This window comes from Cydia amplana, chromosome 7 (genome assembly GCF_948474715.1).
Source record: "Cydia amplana chromosome 7, ilCydAmpl1.1, whole genome shotgun sequence".
Taxonomy (NCBI): Eukaryota; Metazoa; Arthropoda; class Insecta; order Lepidoptera; family Tortricidae; genus Cydia; species Cydia amplana.
The window spans coordinates 7,855,714-7,875,242 of NC_086075.1; the positions used below are offsets into that span (position 1 = coordinate 7,855,714).

Genomic DNA, 19,529 nt, shown 5'->3' on the forward strand with positions numbered 1-19,529 from the left:
CATCGCGTGTAACCGAGCTCCGAGTATAAAGCGAGCTAATCCTTCATCATTATGCAAATCAATTATGTACACTTAAATACACTAGGTACACTTAAATAAGTGCCTGATTTTGCATCACCTTGGAAGGCTGTTTTTGTTTCTTCATAATTTTGTAGCCATAAAATATTAATGGGTCTCATTAAGTATTATTACAATCTACCTAATAACATTCCGTCCGTGGTGTTCAAGAAAGGCATGCTTTTATTTCTGAGCACATTTTATTATTTTTGTAATATTGTAAAACGTACCGACTGACTTAAGAAATTTATGTTACCTATAGTACCTATATATTTCGTGGATCTCATTCTACATTAGGTACCTAAGTAGGTATTACTACCGTTCAGAGTACCTGTAAAACGCATAGATTGCTTTTTTATTAAATACCTATTTACCTACCTACTTATCCTTTACTTATCTGATAAGTTTCATTTCGTAACAAAACAAAGGCATTTCGTATAATAATTAAGTGTTATTTTTTTACGATTGCCACGCCAACTTGTGAGCTATTAGTTGAAACAGCGCGTCAAACTTATTAACAAAAAGTATGTCGTATTTCTCGAGAGATGGCGGTACAGGCCTGAAAAAGGAAGGCCGCTGTTCATTCAAGCAAAGAGAAGAGTATAATTCTCCTTGGTTCAAGCATAGAGAAATAAGTAAGACAAGAGTGCTCACTCCATACATCAGTTCAGACTATTAATTTCAGTGTCTACATCTAGCATCGAGTAGCGGAACTATCAGTATTGCTACTTGACAATAGATGTAGCACCGACCGGAAAGTCTTATCTTAACAGCATAAGACTTTCCGGTCGGTGCTACATCTATTGTCAACTAGCAGTACTGATAGTTCCGCTACTCGATGCTAGGTAATAGTCGTTTTGGTATTAAAACTGATGTATGGAGTGAGCACTCTATCTATTTTATTCTCTATGGTTCAAGTAACTAAGAGCTCAGTAAACTCATCAGCCTACGCTACGCCAAGCCAAGTTAGCTATATAAGTGGTAGTGCCATTGAATAGAAACCGAGTTAACAAGGCAAGGCTACGAATCCCAGTTACCTGTTAACATTACCAACAACAACAAATTCCCTATTTTGAAAAGCCAGCGCAATGGTACCTTTTGCCGTGGAACGTCACATATCTTTACTATTTCATATCTAGTGAATCTCTAATTCATTTCCCGAATCGCGCCATAATATCATCTTAAGGCCCGCCATACATTTTTCTATTTTTGAAGTGAAAACTTCTTTAGCGGCGCTGTGCACTTTTTGGGGTGGGGAAAAAATGTTAAACTCGAGACAGCGTAAGGCGTAACCCTCTCTTTCTACCGCGCGGCGAATGTATGCCTGAGCCTGCTGTTTCGTTTTTATTCACCAAAGAACTTTAGTCATAACGTATCATAATCAGGTCAATTATTTAAAACTGGACTTTTATATTAAGCAATAAAGCTCAATTAAATTATACACGGGACTTAATCGCGTATCTAAGTTTTAAGATTTACCTCCGACGTTTCGAGGACGGCGTTGTCCCCGTGGTCTCGGAGAAGACTGGCTTAAGTTGACATCAGCATCGTCTAACCGCGCGAGTTTTTCGAACTACCCGCACTTGGTCTTGTTTATCCGCTTGAACGTTTTGCGCACTAGGGATGTCACTCTGTCGACACACAACACTAACGATATTCGATTTATCGACTGTCGATATTCGTTTACGCTTACATTTACTAATGACTGGATTCCATGTGGATGAGATCTTGAAACCCTCGTCCCGATTGAAATTACTATGTTGTTTAATGTGTAAAAATCGTGAAAATTTAAATCAGTGTTAATAAAGCTCAATGTTCTAATCTTGTACGGGCTGAAATACGAGGATCTCACAGTTACATTCTAACTGATATATCACTCCAATATAATTCAATAAAGCTACATCTTAATGAAATCGCTAATAAAAGTGATGAATAAAACTCAAAATATCATGACCTAATATATTCAGATGCCAAGTCTGCAAGGTAACTTTACAATTTCTATTCGAATTTTAAACAATTAACGCTACAAATTTAAACTTACTGGCCAGCGATTTCGGAACTAAAGTTTTGGACTAGTCATTGAGTTTTCACTTCTGTCGGCACTCCCGGAGTGTAACCCGTTGTTTTTTTTATTTGAACCTTGTTGTATAAGTAAATTGGGATGAATTTCGTTTGAAAAAGCAATGAAACGATTCACTGCAATCTAATTAGAAGCAATGAAGTAGGTACCTATGTTATTATATTGCAACGAATATTGTACATTAAGGTGGACCTTATACGAGGATAATGCCAGTCATCATCATCATCAGTCAGCTATGTATGGGTCAGGATTGCCTACAATACGAGTAACGAGTAGTAATGAAAGTCAATAATATTTACACACTTTATTGAATTAACATAATGAAACAAACTTTTTTATATTGAAATTAACCTCATGACAGTATACTGTAACCGTAAGTACATTAAAATGTATTAACAATTCCCAAAACGATTAGATATGTCGACAAATATGGTGATACGAAGTTTAAGAGTGAACATCTAACTGGCAAGAGCGGAACACTTGTCCCGGTCTACCTTCACTACCTACCACTGTTTGTGTGTGAGATATGTTTACCTTTCTACCAGGCATGTTAACACTAGTCATATCGTCCGTTAATGAGAGTTTTTTGATCCGTAACAAGGTTAGTCGCAGTCGCAGTACAGAAACGACCAGGATCCGATTTTTGAATTTCGATCGCTCGATTTCGTCACTCGAAAATCGGTGGAAAACGGCAAAATGCTGATTTTTGAAATACGAGCGATAGAAATTGGGAATCTAGTGGTATTGACCACTCGATTTCAATTCTATTAGTAGAATTTAAATGCCTAGCAGTAGAGATATTAATTGAACGAAATACACGAAATCGAACGGTCGAAATTCAAAAATCGGTCCCCAGGGCTTAAATAGCAAAAAATTATGTTCGCCCAACTCGAATATTGCAAAAGCGATAGAGATTTCGATAGATGAATCACTTTGTTCCACAGAGAGCGACCAACGGTGTTTTATATCAATGCCAAATATGTGTGGTCACATTCATGCAGTGAGATGAGATTCAGATTTGAGATATTCGTCTATCTGTCCATCGATTAATGCAAAATCGAATGATATGGTCGAACTTTGCATTTACCCCTTATGCTTTTAAAAACTCCCATTATTCAAGTCTGCAGCGCATGGTTTTTGTGTATCTACGCCTCGACTTTAACGTGTCGAACGATGTACAGTGCTTTCACGACATTGGTGACGTAACAAATTAAATGCTTACTCAAATTGCAGAACGAGATGGATTATTTGGCATTTTTTGATTCTCTTAATTATACTCAGTCAACACCATTAGCATTAATACTAAAAGAGTACACTGAAAACAGACGTAGGCATAGCCCATACAAACCATGTAACGCACATGGAATCTGTCCAAGGTTATATAATATTATTCACATTTTTACATGTTAACCTTTGATCGTATACGCTATGAGACTATGCCTGTCACCATTTTATCGAAGGATACATATGGGTTTTATTTTCCTTTTTTCTGTTTATTAAGGATTAAAGCAATGTTCAAGTTGTTATAGAATAGATCTTTAAGCATTTGAACTATAATTATGTTCCGTTTAAACGCTCGTGTAAGAGAAGTGCAGTTATGTATTATTACCCTGGTGTATTATTTAGTATAGTAATAAGATAAACATCCTCTTATGTAATCCTTTAGGTCGACCCAGGAGGAGTCTAAAAGGGATTGAAGCAATATAATATTGAATTTTGTAAATCCATAACAAATCACACAACCCTTTTTACCCAAACGTCTCAGACCTGTATGCGGATTAGATTTTACAATTAAGTACCTAGCAAAATATCCAATAATAGCATTGCACTTTACATATTAGACGATCCCTCTGCGACGAACAACATGTATTGTAAATATTTCTTGGCAATATTATATTACAACCAAATAATCCTAGTAGCCATACAAGAGGGAATTTTGAAAATGGTGCATTTAAAATTCAAAATACAGGTGCTAACACGAATATTTAAAGGAAATTCGCTATTACATTTATAAATATTTGCTAAAATTGAATTTTATTAGTTTAATACACTATAATACAGCGCTGTCGGACCCTGTCAATAAAGGCTAAGTTATAACATTAACTGAATTGAGTAAAATATTCAAGCGAAACCTATGAACAAAAGGCACCAACTTTTAGTTCAGGTGTGCTTCAGCTGCAGAGCACACACACTTAAACCAGAAAGAGATTTTGTAGAACCTGTAACAGTGTACTGTTTGCTGTATAAACACATTAAGTACCTTTGTATATCTGATATGGCATTACGACAAGAGTAATTTATTTAACAATAATAATGTTTTTGGTTAAGCAACCTGCAACTAGTAGGGACAGAAACAGATCTTTTTTTAAACATTTTATACATAATATCTTAATTCATTCCATTGCATACTCGTGCATATATGATTTAATTTGTCTTTTGAATAAGAACAATCTGCCCCCACAGTATACACATAAAAAAGTAAAAACTTACAAATAAATTTTGCACATACAAATGCTAACAGACCAACGAAACAACTTAAATTATGATATCATATTGATTCTATACTTAAAAGTTTAAAATTGAGCAAATTAAAATAACAACAACAATAATGAACCACAATTATTATACTAATGAGTATAAAATAATATTTAGTACTTGATTAATAGAAACTGAATGTATACAATACAACAATAAATCAACGTTATTTTCTAATTGCTCTTAAATTTGCATTATTCAGAATAAACGTTATTGACAGTCTGCCAGTGCTGCGGACCGGTCGGTTGTCTCGACTAGTATTGGCTAACACTCGAGTATTTTTACACGTCTCCTTTAAGACTCGATTTCAGTTATGTATTCGGCAGATACGCGAGTCCATTTTAGAGCTGACTCTAATGTTTAACAATGTTCAAATCTGATTGTTTTAATATATCTACAGTATTTTAATAGACGACTTTTTTTTAAACATAACTTTGTAATGGATACCGGAGTCTTTACTACAGGACTTGTCTACACATAGAGTGCACACTTAGGGTAAGGCCTGAGTGGACGCTCGAGTTGGACGTACAGCGGGGCGGGGCGTGCGGCGTGCATGTTAAACAAATGCAAACGTATAGTAGCGGCCTTAGTGCACGCTGCTCACATCACGCGTGAGCCCACAGCCACGCTGCACGCCCCGCCGAACGCTCCGCTTCGAGCGTCCACTCAGGCCTTACACTTAGTGTGTCTCATACGACTCGAGTTCTAAACAAGACTAGCCTCGACTCACAAAATAATGTCCGTAAACGCGTGCAAGTTGCCGGTACGGTGGCCGTGGCCCGTGCGACTACGCGTGGTGCACTAATCCTACACTGCATCCCTTCATTGGCGCTAAAGCATGCCTGATACTAACATTTGCACAAAAGTACACTCCCAATTTTAATCACAGCTATAAAATCTCTTCTCTTTATTAACTTTACGTCTTTTCTCAACCGTCTCCTTCCAGAGCTATTACTACCTATTTACCCTATTAATATCTGTGTGGTACTTAATGTACAAAGCTCTATACATTGTCTTAATTGCGACTCATTACACCTATAATATAATTGATTTTATCAAAAAAAATATTGCTAGTTTAATTTACTTCAAGCAATCCCACACAGAATAGAGAATTTTAGATAAACACAAAAACAAGATTGAAATAATTTTGACTAGAATATATAAAATTTAAAATGTCTTTTTCATCAGAACAGGTTGACTAGCATAACCATAATATCAACAAAATGATAATGTTCTTATTTTATCAGTACTATACCGTCACATTCAAATCCATACATAAAATTTTAGTCACAACTTTGGCACAATCATTCATTATTAATTTCTATAATTAATTACTGAAATACTGAAGGGGAAGACATAGGGAAAATATGTTATTGGGATATGTTTCGAGTCTATATTGTAAATCTAATAAATTGTGAATCTTATTACCTACGATGCTAAATTAATAGTGTGTGGATACATTTGTAAATATTTGCTTTAACTTGACACTTTAATTATTAAAACGTATTTAAACCTGACTGTACGCCTATAATTAACTTATACCATATTGCTTATTTACGTACGAAATACAAGTTCAAATTAAAACGTTGGCACTGCATTTTTGTTTTCTTGTGGCACACAATTTGTTTATTTCTGTGAAGACAGAAAAATCATTGGAAAGCATGATGTTACACTGGTCCTATACTTACCTTAACCTAAATTATCCTAAGCTTTTTTTTTACTTTTTTTGGAAATATGTCGATTACCACAGGACTATCTATATTGATCTAGGACTAAATACGATGAGCAGTCTGGAGAGGGTGATAAAATAATTCAAATTAACTTTTATACGTTACATTTTAAACATTAACTACATACTCTCAGAATAATTTATCATAAATCCACAACAATATTAATGTTAAACAAACTTTAACAATCTTTGGCTTTGATCCCTAGACCAATATTATTTATTCGACTTCATTTTTCGGGTAGCCGATGCACACATTGCTTATGTGTTTCAGAGATCTTAGTAATTCAAATGTAAAATAAATTAGAAGACTATCACATTTAACAACTCTATTTTTATAAACCTAACGTCTGATTGTAATCGAAGACGACTCTACATGATGCACTGAATGTTCCTTCACCTCTATCTCCGCTTTTAATGTAAGTTTCTTAAAGGATTTGATCCCATCGGTTTCGTATCGCCGCGCCGCGCCCGAGCGGCGCAACAGTTACTGTAATACCTAATTTCCAGGTCATTACGATTATTTATGTACAAATATTGTCTTTAACCCTCTCACTCTGTTCGCTAATCTAACGCTACGCTACGTCAGCGGGTCCGAGGTCGATAGCGCTCTACGCCTACTATACGCCGACGCTCGACTAAACGTACTTTGAACATTTTATTTATTTGTGGTCAGTACTGATCATAACAAAATTAAATTCAACAGATAATTCAAATACTCGACCGCTTAACTCCATAGTAAATTCGATCAGCTTAGCTAAATCCTGTTGCATACATTGTTAATATAATAATAAATTAATAATCCGTGACCAGCGAGCTCCAGTGAAGTTAAAACAAAATACCAATCGTTCGCTATAAAATAAGTGCTTTGTGTCATCGTCGCTGCTCACGGATTACTCAAAATTTTTAACGTCAGTCGCTTACATTTTTTGGCTGCCAAAATTACGCCGACCTCTCATAATCGATTACTTGACCGACCTCTCCGAACAATCAATTAAATACAGTGGAGAATAAATATAAGAATATCTAAAATACTTATAAACTCGTAACAAATGTAAACATACGTTCAGCTAGGTATCTAGTTTTGCCAATTGCTTCCCCTCTTATTTTAGAGATTCATTTTGGTCTTCGCACTCACTTGAAGAAATATATCGGAGCCAGTGTCCCGTACTGCGGTTGGAGGTAGTACGCGCGGTCGGTGTATAGCTTGCACGCGACGGACGGCTGGCCGAGGAGCCCCGCTCAATGGATCGGCGCTTTCACGATGTGGTTCGGAGCGATGTAGTGGTAACCGGGCAGCGGCAACCCCGCCGTTTCCATCGTGATCCTGCAATACACCACCGCACCTTTAGCGAGCCCACACAAACACTGCACTAACTAAAATCATCAACTTGCTTCAACCGACAGTGTACAGGTGAATTCGAAATACAATTACATAACTACACGAATCTTAAGTTTAAGATAACGTATATTAGAAGAATCAGAAGGGTACATTAAAAAGATGAATGCTAGAATGATTGTGAAAAATTATGGATCGCTTGGAAATGGAATAAGAGGAAACATATATCAGGGCAAAGAAATTCATATTTCCAAAAATTATAAACATGCCGTATGATGTTACCCCAATGTGAGTGGATATTCTAGGACGTAAATTAAAATGTAAAGGAAACATCTTACCGGGACATCGGATCCAGAGAGCTGAGGAGAGGTACTCGTGGGCGGTCGGCGGTTTCGGTTGGTATCACGGGAATGTGGTGCCTGGGTAGGCAGGAATATGGCGTGGGTTCTTGAATAGGAGGCTTTAGATTCGGTTCATTTGAGACTTTACCTGCGCCTAATAAGAACTGCGTAGACAAAGGGAAAGGAAACTAACGTAAATTATTATTATTTTTATTAAATATGTACTTGTAACAATACACTTTTACTTAACGATTCTAGCGAGTAATATAATTCCTGAAACGATATGAAAAACGTTAATTAAGTGCCCTAAAATTAACATGATTTATCATTACAAATAAAACTGATCTCGGCGGCGGAATTACAAGTACCGTACAAACATTCCATTGGACCTCGATTTTAATTTTGCACTAACTAATGATAGGCAGCGTAAAGGCAAACTATTTTACTAGGCGAATCTGTTTGCCTTTACCTCACCCACTGGTACAAATACACATCTACACCTACTGTGCAAATATCAATAGAGACAAAATTCGCTGACGTAGCACTAACTACAATGCTGTTGAATTTAGTTAAACATTATCGTACAAATTCAAATTAAATGGCATCTGAATATACATCAAAACCAAACAAAAAGCGCTTTGCCAAGCCATCTTTTTTTATAAACTTAGTAGTTACTGTAACTAATACCAGTTGGTACTAGAACGGACTGTGTTTGATATCCACGAACGACAATATAAATGTAGACCTCGCCTGTGTTTTGAATAAATTCAATTATATAATTTTTAGTAGGTGATTTATCGTATCGTTTGAATCAAAATCGTTTGAACAGTTTTGGCGCTAGGGTGGAACAAACGTCATAAAATTATCTAACGTACGATCAGAACCATTCCTCTTTGCTTTACCTTAGGTAGTCGAGTTTGCGCATGAAAATAACGTATTGTAAAAGTGTTCGACTATAATTAATTCGTTTAAATTTTACCCTTAACACGGTTGAAATTGGCAAAGCGCTTTCATTCTCGAGTGGCAGTGATGCAATCTTCGAATGGCAACGTTTACAATGTCAAGAGTCAGTAACACGGCACATTATACCTACGAACCTTCTAACTTTAACTACAAGTATCAAACAAACGAGCCAAACGCTGTGTATTCTAAAACAGCACAAATTTCGTGTTTCAAACAACCTTACAATACAATGCCCATCAAAAATACTTCCCAAAAAACTTTATTGCATTACAGAAATGTTTAATAACTACCCGACATTGTTTTATTAGTCAAAGATCTAAAAGCGAGTAATTCTGAAGTATAGTTTGATGTTTTCGCTAGACACCCTGTATTTATTCAAATAGAAATATGTACAATCTTTCATACGCGAAGCATTGTTTTTCCAATAGAATAATTTTAATTTAAGCATCTATGTATCTTCTACTATTGTCACGATCCCTAGTTACCGATAGTCGTCATAATGACATACGATTAATTGTTTATCGAGGCAGTATACCAAAATTTACCAATTTTATAATAAATATTTACCAATTGCGGCATACGTAACATGAATTTTAACCGTTTCCGCCTATGTCCCGAACAGTGAAAATCACGTGGCCTGAGTAATTACTAATTATAATTTGTTAATTTTAATTAACTGACGTAGAACACTGAGCTTTTAAAATAGTGTTTTGTTTTGTTAAATATGTTTATGTACGACAATAAATTGACCAAAATCATGCAATAATTCTATTTTCGAAAATGGATAATGGCAATTTAGCTAATCGCAGTAGGTGTGTTCAATGAGATGATAACAATTAATGTCGTTTTCAGGCAATATGTAAATGTCGGCCGGGAAGTTGGTAAAGAAGATTTCTCTTTCTTCAGAGCATAGATACATACATTTGTCTTGAAAACGAGACATTTTAATGTTTAAATGATACAATTTAGAGTTCTGGCACAGATATTCTGGACCCTTTTGTAAATAAACGACATTAGCAATGAATATCGAGTGTTGTTACTCGAAGCACTTTAGTATAACATTTTGACTAAATAATCCTTTTTCATAAGAAAATAATCAAATAATCACTCGACTAGACAGCCCTATTTGTACCCTATGAGTACTTTTAAATCCATTAGTGGATCTTAAATAAACTAAGAACGTTTGCCGATTACTTTACAACCACATTGTTATTTCGTAAATGCAACTGTGTATTTTGGTTTAAAATAAACGTATTAAGATTAGGTAATACTATAGCAGATACCTTTTTAAAAACGTTCCCAAAGTATTACCATGTGGTTGACTGTGACGCAATGTATTTTTAAAGTGATTTCTGCTTTTACATGTTGTAAAACATCATTTTTACTTTGAAACTAATCTTCCATTGATGTTTGGCTGCAATAGTATTACATAATCCGTTTTATTCCTAAAAAGCCTAAATTCATACAACTAATAGTAAACTTACAAGCAAAAAATACGAATTGTATCGTAAAGAAACGCATCCATTGTTAATTTCATGAATGTCAGTCGTCGTCAATTAATTATAATTACATGATTATCAAACTCCGTTAGTCAACTTAAATGTGACTTATAAATTATTTTGACACTTCTTAACCTACTCGTATAATGATTTCTGGAATTTAGTGTCGGGAAGTCCGATTTTATACACATATTTTCTATACAGTGTGGCGAACATAGTAGTTATTTAGGTAAATTAAATAATGACGTATTCTCGAATGATTGATTTTGTCAGTTTTCGTAACCTCGGTTACGTCTGATATTTGAGAGATTAAGTCAAATAGCTCGTTAGCTTCATTACGCCCCTATCAAATCGACTACGAAAAGTCAAACGTACATTCGGTTTTAAACTGAGTTTTCCTTTAATTTTTACAGCATATACCGGCTAAATTCACATCGCAGCGCATTGATTTATAGATCATTTGAATTTACCGTCTAGGCCCGTCGATAATTGAGAAACAAAATAAAATTATGGTATTTTACCCTAGAATCCGACAAAGAAAAACTAAGTTTAAAATCGAACGTCTACACCGCGGACCTACCCTAAACGCGACAGCCGAACTACACTAATCCTAGCGCGCAACCATAGAGAAATAAGTAAGACAAGAGTGCTCACTCCATACATCAGTTCAGACTATTAATTTCAGTGTCTACATCTAGCATCGAGTAGCGGAACTATCAGTACTGCTACTTGACAATAGATGTAGCACCGACCGGAAAGTCTTATCTCAACAGCATAAGACTTTCCGGTCGGTGCTACATCTATTGTCAAGTAGCAGTACTGATAGTTCCGCTACTCGATGCTAGATGCTAATAGTCTTTTTGGTACTAAAACTGATGTATGGAGTGAGCACTCTATGTATTTTTTTCTCTATGGCGCAACCGAGCCGCAAGACAACTCTAATAGGGGTTATATTTGTTCCGCTCTTTGGACGTCTTGGTGGGGGTCTCGTCGTCGCTGCGGCGGTTGAAGGGTTTGTGTGTGCGGTGCACGCCAGTGGTCTGCACGGGCTGCGGGGAGCCGGCCAGCAGGTCGGTGAGGCCGCCAAGCGCGGAGAGGCTGTTAAGCGCGCCGAGCGCGCCACTCTTGGTGAGCAGCTGTGCGAGCGGGATGGCAGACGCGAGCGGGCTGGAGCTGGACCCGGCGCCGCTGCCCGAGCCCTCTAGATTCGCCTTCTGAAGCTCCACACTGCGGGAGCGGGACAGGATTTGTAAAGGGTTAGGCGACCAGCGGGGCCGGCTCGACGCGAGCGGACATTGGAAGGTTCAGGCACAAAATAGATACAGTACAGAAGTCAATCACATGTATGTACTTCACTTTTCATACCTACGCTCGGCGGTCGCTCTAGGGTTGTCAACTATGATTTATGCACAAAAAACTATCGTGATAGTGGCACTCGTATCTAGTAGTGGCCGGGGCGGGGTGCATACCTACCTACCTAACTGTTCTGTTTAACGTTAAAACGAACCATCGAAATACAAGCAGATACCTACTTACCTCTCTGAAACCACTGGTAGCTTAAAAAACGACAATTCACCGTTTAATGTTGAATTTAAACAACCGTCCACTGAACAGTTATAATAACTTTATTTTTGTTTCTCCATTATTGCACAAAAAAGTTCACAGAAGCGTGTCTCAAGCGGATGGCACTCGCGCTCGCACTGGTCCCAACCGGTCCGAGATATCGTGTCCGTGAGCAGTGTCTATGTGTGCGTTGCTCGAGCGCACTTTGTATGTAGATTGATTTCTGTACTGTATCTATTTTGTGGTTCAGGTTACGTGAGGTGAGGTTAGTGTTAACGTTAGTGGAACGTCCGTTTAGATAGTACGTCCCGACACAACATACGATCCCGCAGGGCTATTTCGAACCGAAACCCAATTGTCTAGTGCTCGGTATATTATTTTTTATCATCCAAAGTAGCTAACGAAAAAGTTGAAAGAAAAAAATTTACAAATAACAGTTATAATAAGATTATAATCATTTATGTGAAAAAGTTTATTTTTAATTTTGCATCCTAATGTATTTAGTTATGTACTTTCAAAAAACAGTACAGAACTTTTGTCAAAGATTAATATTTTATATCCTACCTAATTTAACAACGTTGCTAAGAAAAAAGTTTCTTTTTTAACTCATTAACTCATTTAAATATCAGTCTGTGACTTCGACTTTTAATCGTTCCTTCATCTGCGGCAAATTTGTTTTGCTAAACGACGCAGATTCAATGACGCCTTTGAACCGACGAGACGAGACATTTCATATTTATTCATGACGCTCGAAAATTGTCACAGAACTTTTTGTCTCAATTCTCGACGAGACCGCGATCTGTTTTATAAGCTTGAAGTAACGTGACGATAATTATTAATTTTCAATGAAACTACTGAGTTTTTTTACCAACCCAACCTCACGAACATAGTAACGAATCATCGAATTAACATAGAACTCCTTTAAAAAAGTAGAAATCGAGCCGACCCGTCAAAAGGTAAAGATAAATCGGAGGATAATCGTGGGATATTAAAATAATTGATTCTCAGGGGCCAGGCGTGACTCAAAACGGAGAGGTAAGTCATTTGGTAGGCGGAGGATAAGGCAAGTGTGTGTCGTGTGTGTACCCTCGTTCGACCTACTAAACTTTTGATCGAATGTAACTTTTCGTCGAAGGTTTTATTCCATTTACATTTTTCTTTATCAAGTTTCAGGACTGTTATTAAAAACCTTAATCTAGTTTTATATGAGATTCTAAAAGGTATACTGGCTAGTAACTCCTAGGCCAGCGGTTCTCAATCTTTTTTTTTGACGGAACCCTTTTGGAAAGCGAAATACTTGATGGAACCCTACAAGAAAACAATAGTTTTTAGAAGTGTATTTTTTTATTAATAAGCATAATAATTATGCTTATTTTATTATTCTAAATTATTCTTAATTCTTGCGGAACCCCTGCAGGGGTGTCGCGGAACCCTAGGGTTCCGCGGAACACACTTTGAGAATGGCTGTCCTAGGCAATTGACTACCGAGATAGTTTTCGTGGATATTCATTTTGACAGCTGAAGTAGGAACTGTGAGGTCTGTGTCGTCATATAAGCAAAGATTCATTGTTTGTAGTAGACCTGTAAGACAAATGCGTGCCTCGTTTGACAGCGAATAGACATGGCACTATACGACTCCTCACATTATGCGGTTGTCAAAAGACGTCTGACAATTCAGTTACCACAATGTATGGCCCCATGTAGCATCATGTTCCTTGACTATCAAACTAGGGCGACACTATTTTTTCCTAGACTTTACATTTGTTATACAATCAATAATTCTTCACTAAAAGTAGAAAAGCGGTAGTGGCCGAGTGGATATGACGCCCGACTTTCAATCCGGAGGTCGCGGGTTCAAATCCTGGCTCGTACCAATGAGTTTTTCGGAACTTATGTACGAAATATCATTTGATATTTACCACTAGCTTTTCGGTGAAGGAAAACATCGTGAGGAAACCTGCATACATCTGCGAAGAAATTCAAAGGTGTATGTGAAGTCCCCAATCCGCATTGGGCTAGCGTGGGGACTATAGCCCGAGCCCTCTCGCGCATGAGAGGAGGCCTGTGCCCAGCAGTGGGACGTATATAGGCTCAAATTATTATTATTATAAAAGTAGAAAAATTCAAAGAACTACACCTTCAAGGGTTACTACACTTTTTTTAATTATCCACCTCGAGACAGATAAAGACTAGAAACTCAGTCCTGATATTATATCTCATAAAACATTCGACGAAAGCTCATTCGACAAATGTTTTCGGCCTTCGGCCTTCGGTCTTAGGTCGGGTGTCGTTAAGAGCTACCTCACCTCATGTTGATGAGATACTGGGCCAGCGCCACTGAGTCAGGGTTGCCGGAGATGGTGATGGTGCGGTCCGTGCTGCCGCCTTCGCGCTCCTCGCAGTTGGATATCCGGATCATGGCGCCCGAGATCTGCCGGATCTCCGCGATCTTGGTGCCGCCCTGTGCAACATAAAAGCACAAAATAGATACAGTACAGAAGTCAATCACATGTATGTACTTCACTTTTCATACCTACGCTCGGCGGTCGCTCTAGGGTTGTCAACTATGATTTATGCATAAAAAAGCTCATAGACGCGTGTCTCAAGCGGATGGCACTCGCGCTCGGACTGGTCCCAACCGGTCCGAGATATCGTGTCCGTGAGCAGTGTCTATGTGTGCGTTGCTCGAGCGCACTTTGTATGTAGATTGATTTCTGTACTGTATCTATTTTGTGATACGAGGGATTAGCAAAAGCATAGAGAAATATAGTAAGACAAGAGTGCTCACTCCATACATCAGTTTTAGTACCAAAAAGACTATTCATTTCAGTGTCTACATCTAGCATAGAGTAGCGGAACTATCAGTACTGCTACTTGACAATAGATGTAGCAGTACTGATAGTTCCGCTACTCGATGCTAGATGTAGACACTGAAATTAATAGTCTTTTTGGTATTAAAACTGATGTATGGAGTGAGCAATCATGTATTTTTTTCTCTATGGCAAAAGCGAACCAATAGACATATATCGACCGGGATATGAACCGTGATTACCTTTTGTGTTGATTTTTGTAAATATCGGGAGCTCGAAAACAATACAAAAGGTAATCACGGTTCATATCCCGGTCGATATATGTCTAGTGAAACTAACCGTGAATCATTCAAAACTGTTAAAGCGAACCAATGTTTGAAATTATTATAATTGTGGTAAATAGATCTATTAGGGAGTGACGGAAGTTGCGGGAGGCGTTTGGCCGGCAAGTACGAGCCTATTAAAAGTAGGAGGAAGCCTATTAAAAAAAAACAGATCGCAGGAACTATAGGCAACTAACAATTATTTATATTAGAAGAATTGTAGTCTAAAAAAATCGTGTCCCGTCTTGGACAGACATTCTGACAGCTAATATCATCTGCTGTCAAATTAGAAGCATGAATTCTTCTAAGAATTTACTACTATTTTACAATGAATAACGTTTAACCCCCAACGGAAGAATTACCTACATGTACAAGTTTATCTCGGGATGAATCAACTTGAGTGTCGCTTTATCGAAAGTGTCGTCTGTCGAGACGGTTCTAAAGGAGGTTTCAACTCGCTAATAGGGAGTGTTACTGCAATGTTTTGCCGCCAGAGTGAAGCACTAGCGACGTAAGTATAGCATAGAGTAACTGTTTTTTGACAAGTTTTCACAGACAATCAAATATGTCATGTTACATCAAGGCGGTTTGTTTACAAAGGGCCTACTGGGAAACGCGAAATCTAAACTCAGCTATCTGCTTCTTTATCGCTCGAATATGCAAGAGTTGTAGAGAGGTTAGATAACAAAACTTCGACTCTCTCGTTTGCGGTAGGTAGACCCTTAGATTGTGACTTATTGTGGGAGTGGCACCCCCTACGCAGAGTTTCGCGTAATATTCCCTATTGGAGGTGTTTTGTTATACCGGATCGCTTAAAAAATATTAAGCATAAAACAAATGTATGTACAGTGGAAACTGGATAAGTGGAATCGCAAGGGACCGGCTGTTTAGTTCCACTTATCCAGGTTTTCCATTTATCCAGTTTTAATCCAAAAATAATATCTGTCCTTTGTTATGAAGTACCTAACTTATATTTAAACAAAATCACTCCTAATATTTATTTAAGCAAGAGAAACCAGTATGGTTTAATAAATCAATGTACCGGTTGTACTTTAATGAAAAAAATCCGTCATTTTGGTTTGTTGACCCGAGTCACATATAGAGGTTTCGGAGACGGCTGCTTCCAGTTACAGAGGTAAAAATAAGATATTTTCGAAAAAATGGATTCCGCTTATAGAGGTCCCAAAATTCCACTTATAGAGGTAATTCGTTGCCAAGGGACTGGGACCGAGAACTTGGGTCCACTTAAAGAGGTTTTCCACTAACCCAGGTTCCACTTATCCAGTTTCCACTGTATTACCTTGCCAATGATGCACCCGATGAGCTCGTTGGGCACGGTCATCTCGTGCGACTGCTGGTTGGTGGCGGGCTGGTTGCGCGACTGGTTGGACGTGCGGAGCTGCGAGCCCGCCAGCGCTGCCAGTGCTGCTTCATACATAAAACACAAATGTATTACCTTGCCAATGATGCACCCGATGAGCTCGTTGGGCACGGTCATCTCGTGCGACTGCTGGTTGGTGGCGGGTTGGTGGCGGGCTGGTTGGACGTGCGGAGCTGCGAGTCCGCCAGCGCTGCCAGTGCTGCTTCATACATAAAACAAATGTATTACCTTTCCAATGATGCACCCGATGAGCTCGTTGGGCACGGTCATCTCGTGCGACTGCTGGTTGGTGGCGGGTTGGTGGCGGGCTGGTTGGACGTGCGGAGCTGCGAGTCCGCCAGCGCTGCCAGTGCTGCTTCATACATAAAACAAATGTATTACCTTTCCAATGATGCACCCGATGAGCTCGTTGGGCACGGTCATCTCGTGCGACTGCTGGTTGGTGGCGGGCTGGTTGCGCGACTGGTTGGACGTGCGGAGTTGCGAGCCCGCCAGCGCTGCCAGTGCTGCTTCATACATAAAACAAATGTATTACCTTTCCAATGATGCACCCGATGAGCTCGTTGGGCACGGTCATCTCGTGCGACTGCTGGTTGGTGGCGGGCTGGTTGGACGTGCGGAGCTGCGAGCCCGCCAGCGCTGTCAGTGCTGCTTCATACATAAAACAAATGTATTACCTTTCCAATGATGCACCCGATGAGCTCGTTGGGCACGGTCATCTCGTGCGACTGCTGGTTGGTGGCGGGCTGGTTGCGCGACTGGTTGGACGTGCGGAGTTGCGAGCCCGCCAGCGCTGCCAGTGCTGCTTCATACATAAACATTATATATCAGCATCATTTTATAATCACGTTCTTGAGTACTTTCGTAGTTGGTCTAGTAGTTGTTTAGGTCTCTGTGAGACAGGCAACCATATATAGTTCGATACAAAATTAACATATAAAACTATTTGAGAACTAAATAAACCCAAAATTTTGATGTTTAAATACATTTTACTTTAAAAAAAAGGGGGAGTCCAGGCACCAATATCTTGTTAACACATGACATTAATTATATTAACTTTTAATTTATAAACTATGGTTTTGTTATACATAGCATAATGTCCAAGTCGCAAAATGTGCAGGCTACGTAAAATGAGCAGATCGCAAAATGTGCAAATCTCATAATAAGAAGATCGCAAAATGTGCAGATCTCATAATGAGCAGATCGCAAAATGTGCAGATCTCATAATGAGCAGATCGCAAAATGTGCAGATCCTATAATGAGCAGATCGCATAATGTGCAGATCTCATAATGAGCAGATCTCAAAATGTGCAAGCAACTCTCATAATGAGCAGGTCGCAAAATGTGCAAAAAGGCTTCTGTTGATTACCGAATTTTAAAATATTTTGAAACAAGCCTGGTATCTTTTTTATTATTTTGATACCTTATCGTGAACTTGTTTTATGAGCAAATAATTTATGAGGCAGTGCTTTGAAATATGCCCGTCGGCCTTTCTACCATGCAGTTAAACTATGGACGACACACAAAGCAAACGATATTACGATATGCACCTTATGATTTGCACATATGGCGACCTGCACTTTTTACGATTTGCACATTATGCGACGTGCACTATTTACGATTTGCACATTATGCGACCTGCACTTCTTACGATTTGCACATTTTGCGACCTGCACTGTTTAGGACTTGCACACTTTGCGACCTGGTCGTTTTACGCTCTACACGTTTTACTACCTGCATCTTCTGCGATTTGCACTAGTGCTCATTTTGCGACTTGTACATTATGCTATGTATCCGTTAATTTGTGTACAACAGAAAAAATACTAACTACTTAGGATGGTATTCCACCTGTCCAGTTTCTTTGTTCAATGTCATTGCGTCTCACTCTCTCATTAAGCAAAATGTGAGACGCAATTCACATTGGACAAAGAAATTGGATAGGTGGAATACCACCCACAGATACACATTGCAAACTGCATTCCATTATTTGCATATTTACATTCAATAATGTAAAATTATAAGAAATCTGACTTATTCGTAGTAGTTACCTAAAATGTGAATAAATAGGGATACATAGTTACAGCTCAATCCGAAAAGTCAGATTACCAATTTCAGTGGAGTATATGGTAAGTTCCGTTAAAATTGTTAGGGTTTTAGTTTCGCTACTCTACACTAGCTACAAATTAAAAGGGACGTCAAAATTAGCGATTAATAAAATGTGATTATTCAATCTGTAGCTTATAGTTACCATTTTATTAGGAAATATTCGTACCAGATTTTCGTTGAACTTTTATTTCACAAAACAATATTAAGAGCAAAAAATTCTTACGAGACTGAAATCAATCAATTAACTGGCCAGATATATTATTTATTCTTTATTTCATTGTATACAGAAAGACGATGCACAGTGTGTAATTTTGGCTTCGTTGCGGTCATGTGTGGTTTATGTGTTCAGTTGATAGTTGTTTCTATTTTAGAGATTTGACAAAGACACCCAAGGTTTTTTTATAATTATTTTCGGAGTTATTGTGATTTGCGAGAAAAACCCATAGAAACCATAAAAATGCATTATCTTTTTTCAAGTGCATTATATGCAAATAAATAAAATATGTTCCCATAAAAGAAGTTTGTAGCCATAATTCTGCAAAAAAACTGCATAAAAAACACGGTACATTAAGACACAATTAAGGTTTTTACCAAATAGGAAAAATATTTTTTTTGGGACCGTGCCTCAATGGTCGCATTTTATTTTTGAATGGACTGAATTTACGCATAATAACATACTTATATATTAAATGCCAGCTCATAAAAATGAAGGGGTGACGAGATATGAATTTTTAAAATTTTTGTTTAGGGTTGTCACTAACTTTTCTATGGAAATTTAATTATCATGTTCAGTCATATTTATTGAT

General features: G+C 38.0%; 1 protein-coding gene across 1 annotated transcript in view; it reads right to left on the reverse strand.

The window, feature by feature from the left end:
* Positions 1-11,467: 11,467 nt before the first annotated feature.
* Positions 11,468-19,529, reverse strand: part of LOC134649445 (poly(rC)-binding protein 3) — a 31,442-nt gene continuing 23,380 nt past the window's right edge. The window contains exons 10-12 of the mRNA XM_063504197.1: positions 17,295-17,419; positions 14,410-14,564; positions 11,468-11,767 (exon numbers count right to left, since the gene is read on the reverse strand). Of these exons, the coding sequence (XP_063360267.1) occupies positions 11,479-11,767; positions 14,410-14,564; positions 17,295-17,419 (569 nt within the window). The 3' untranslated portion in view covers positions 11,468-11,478. The remainder of the gene's footprint in view (positions 11,768-14,409; positions 14,565-17,294; positions 17,420-19,529) is intronic.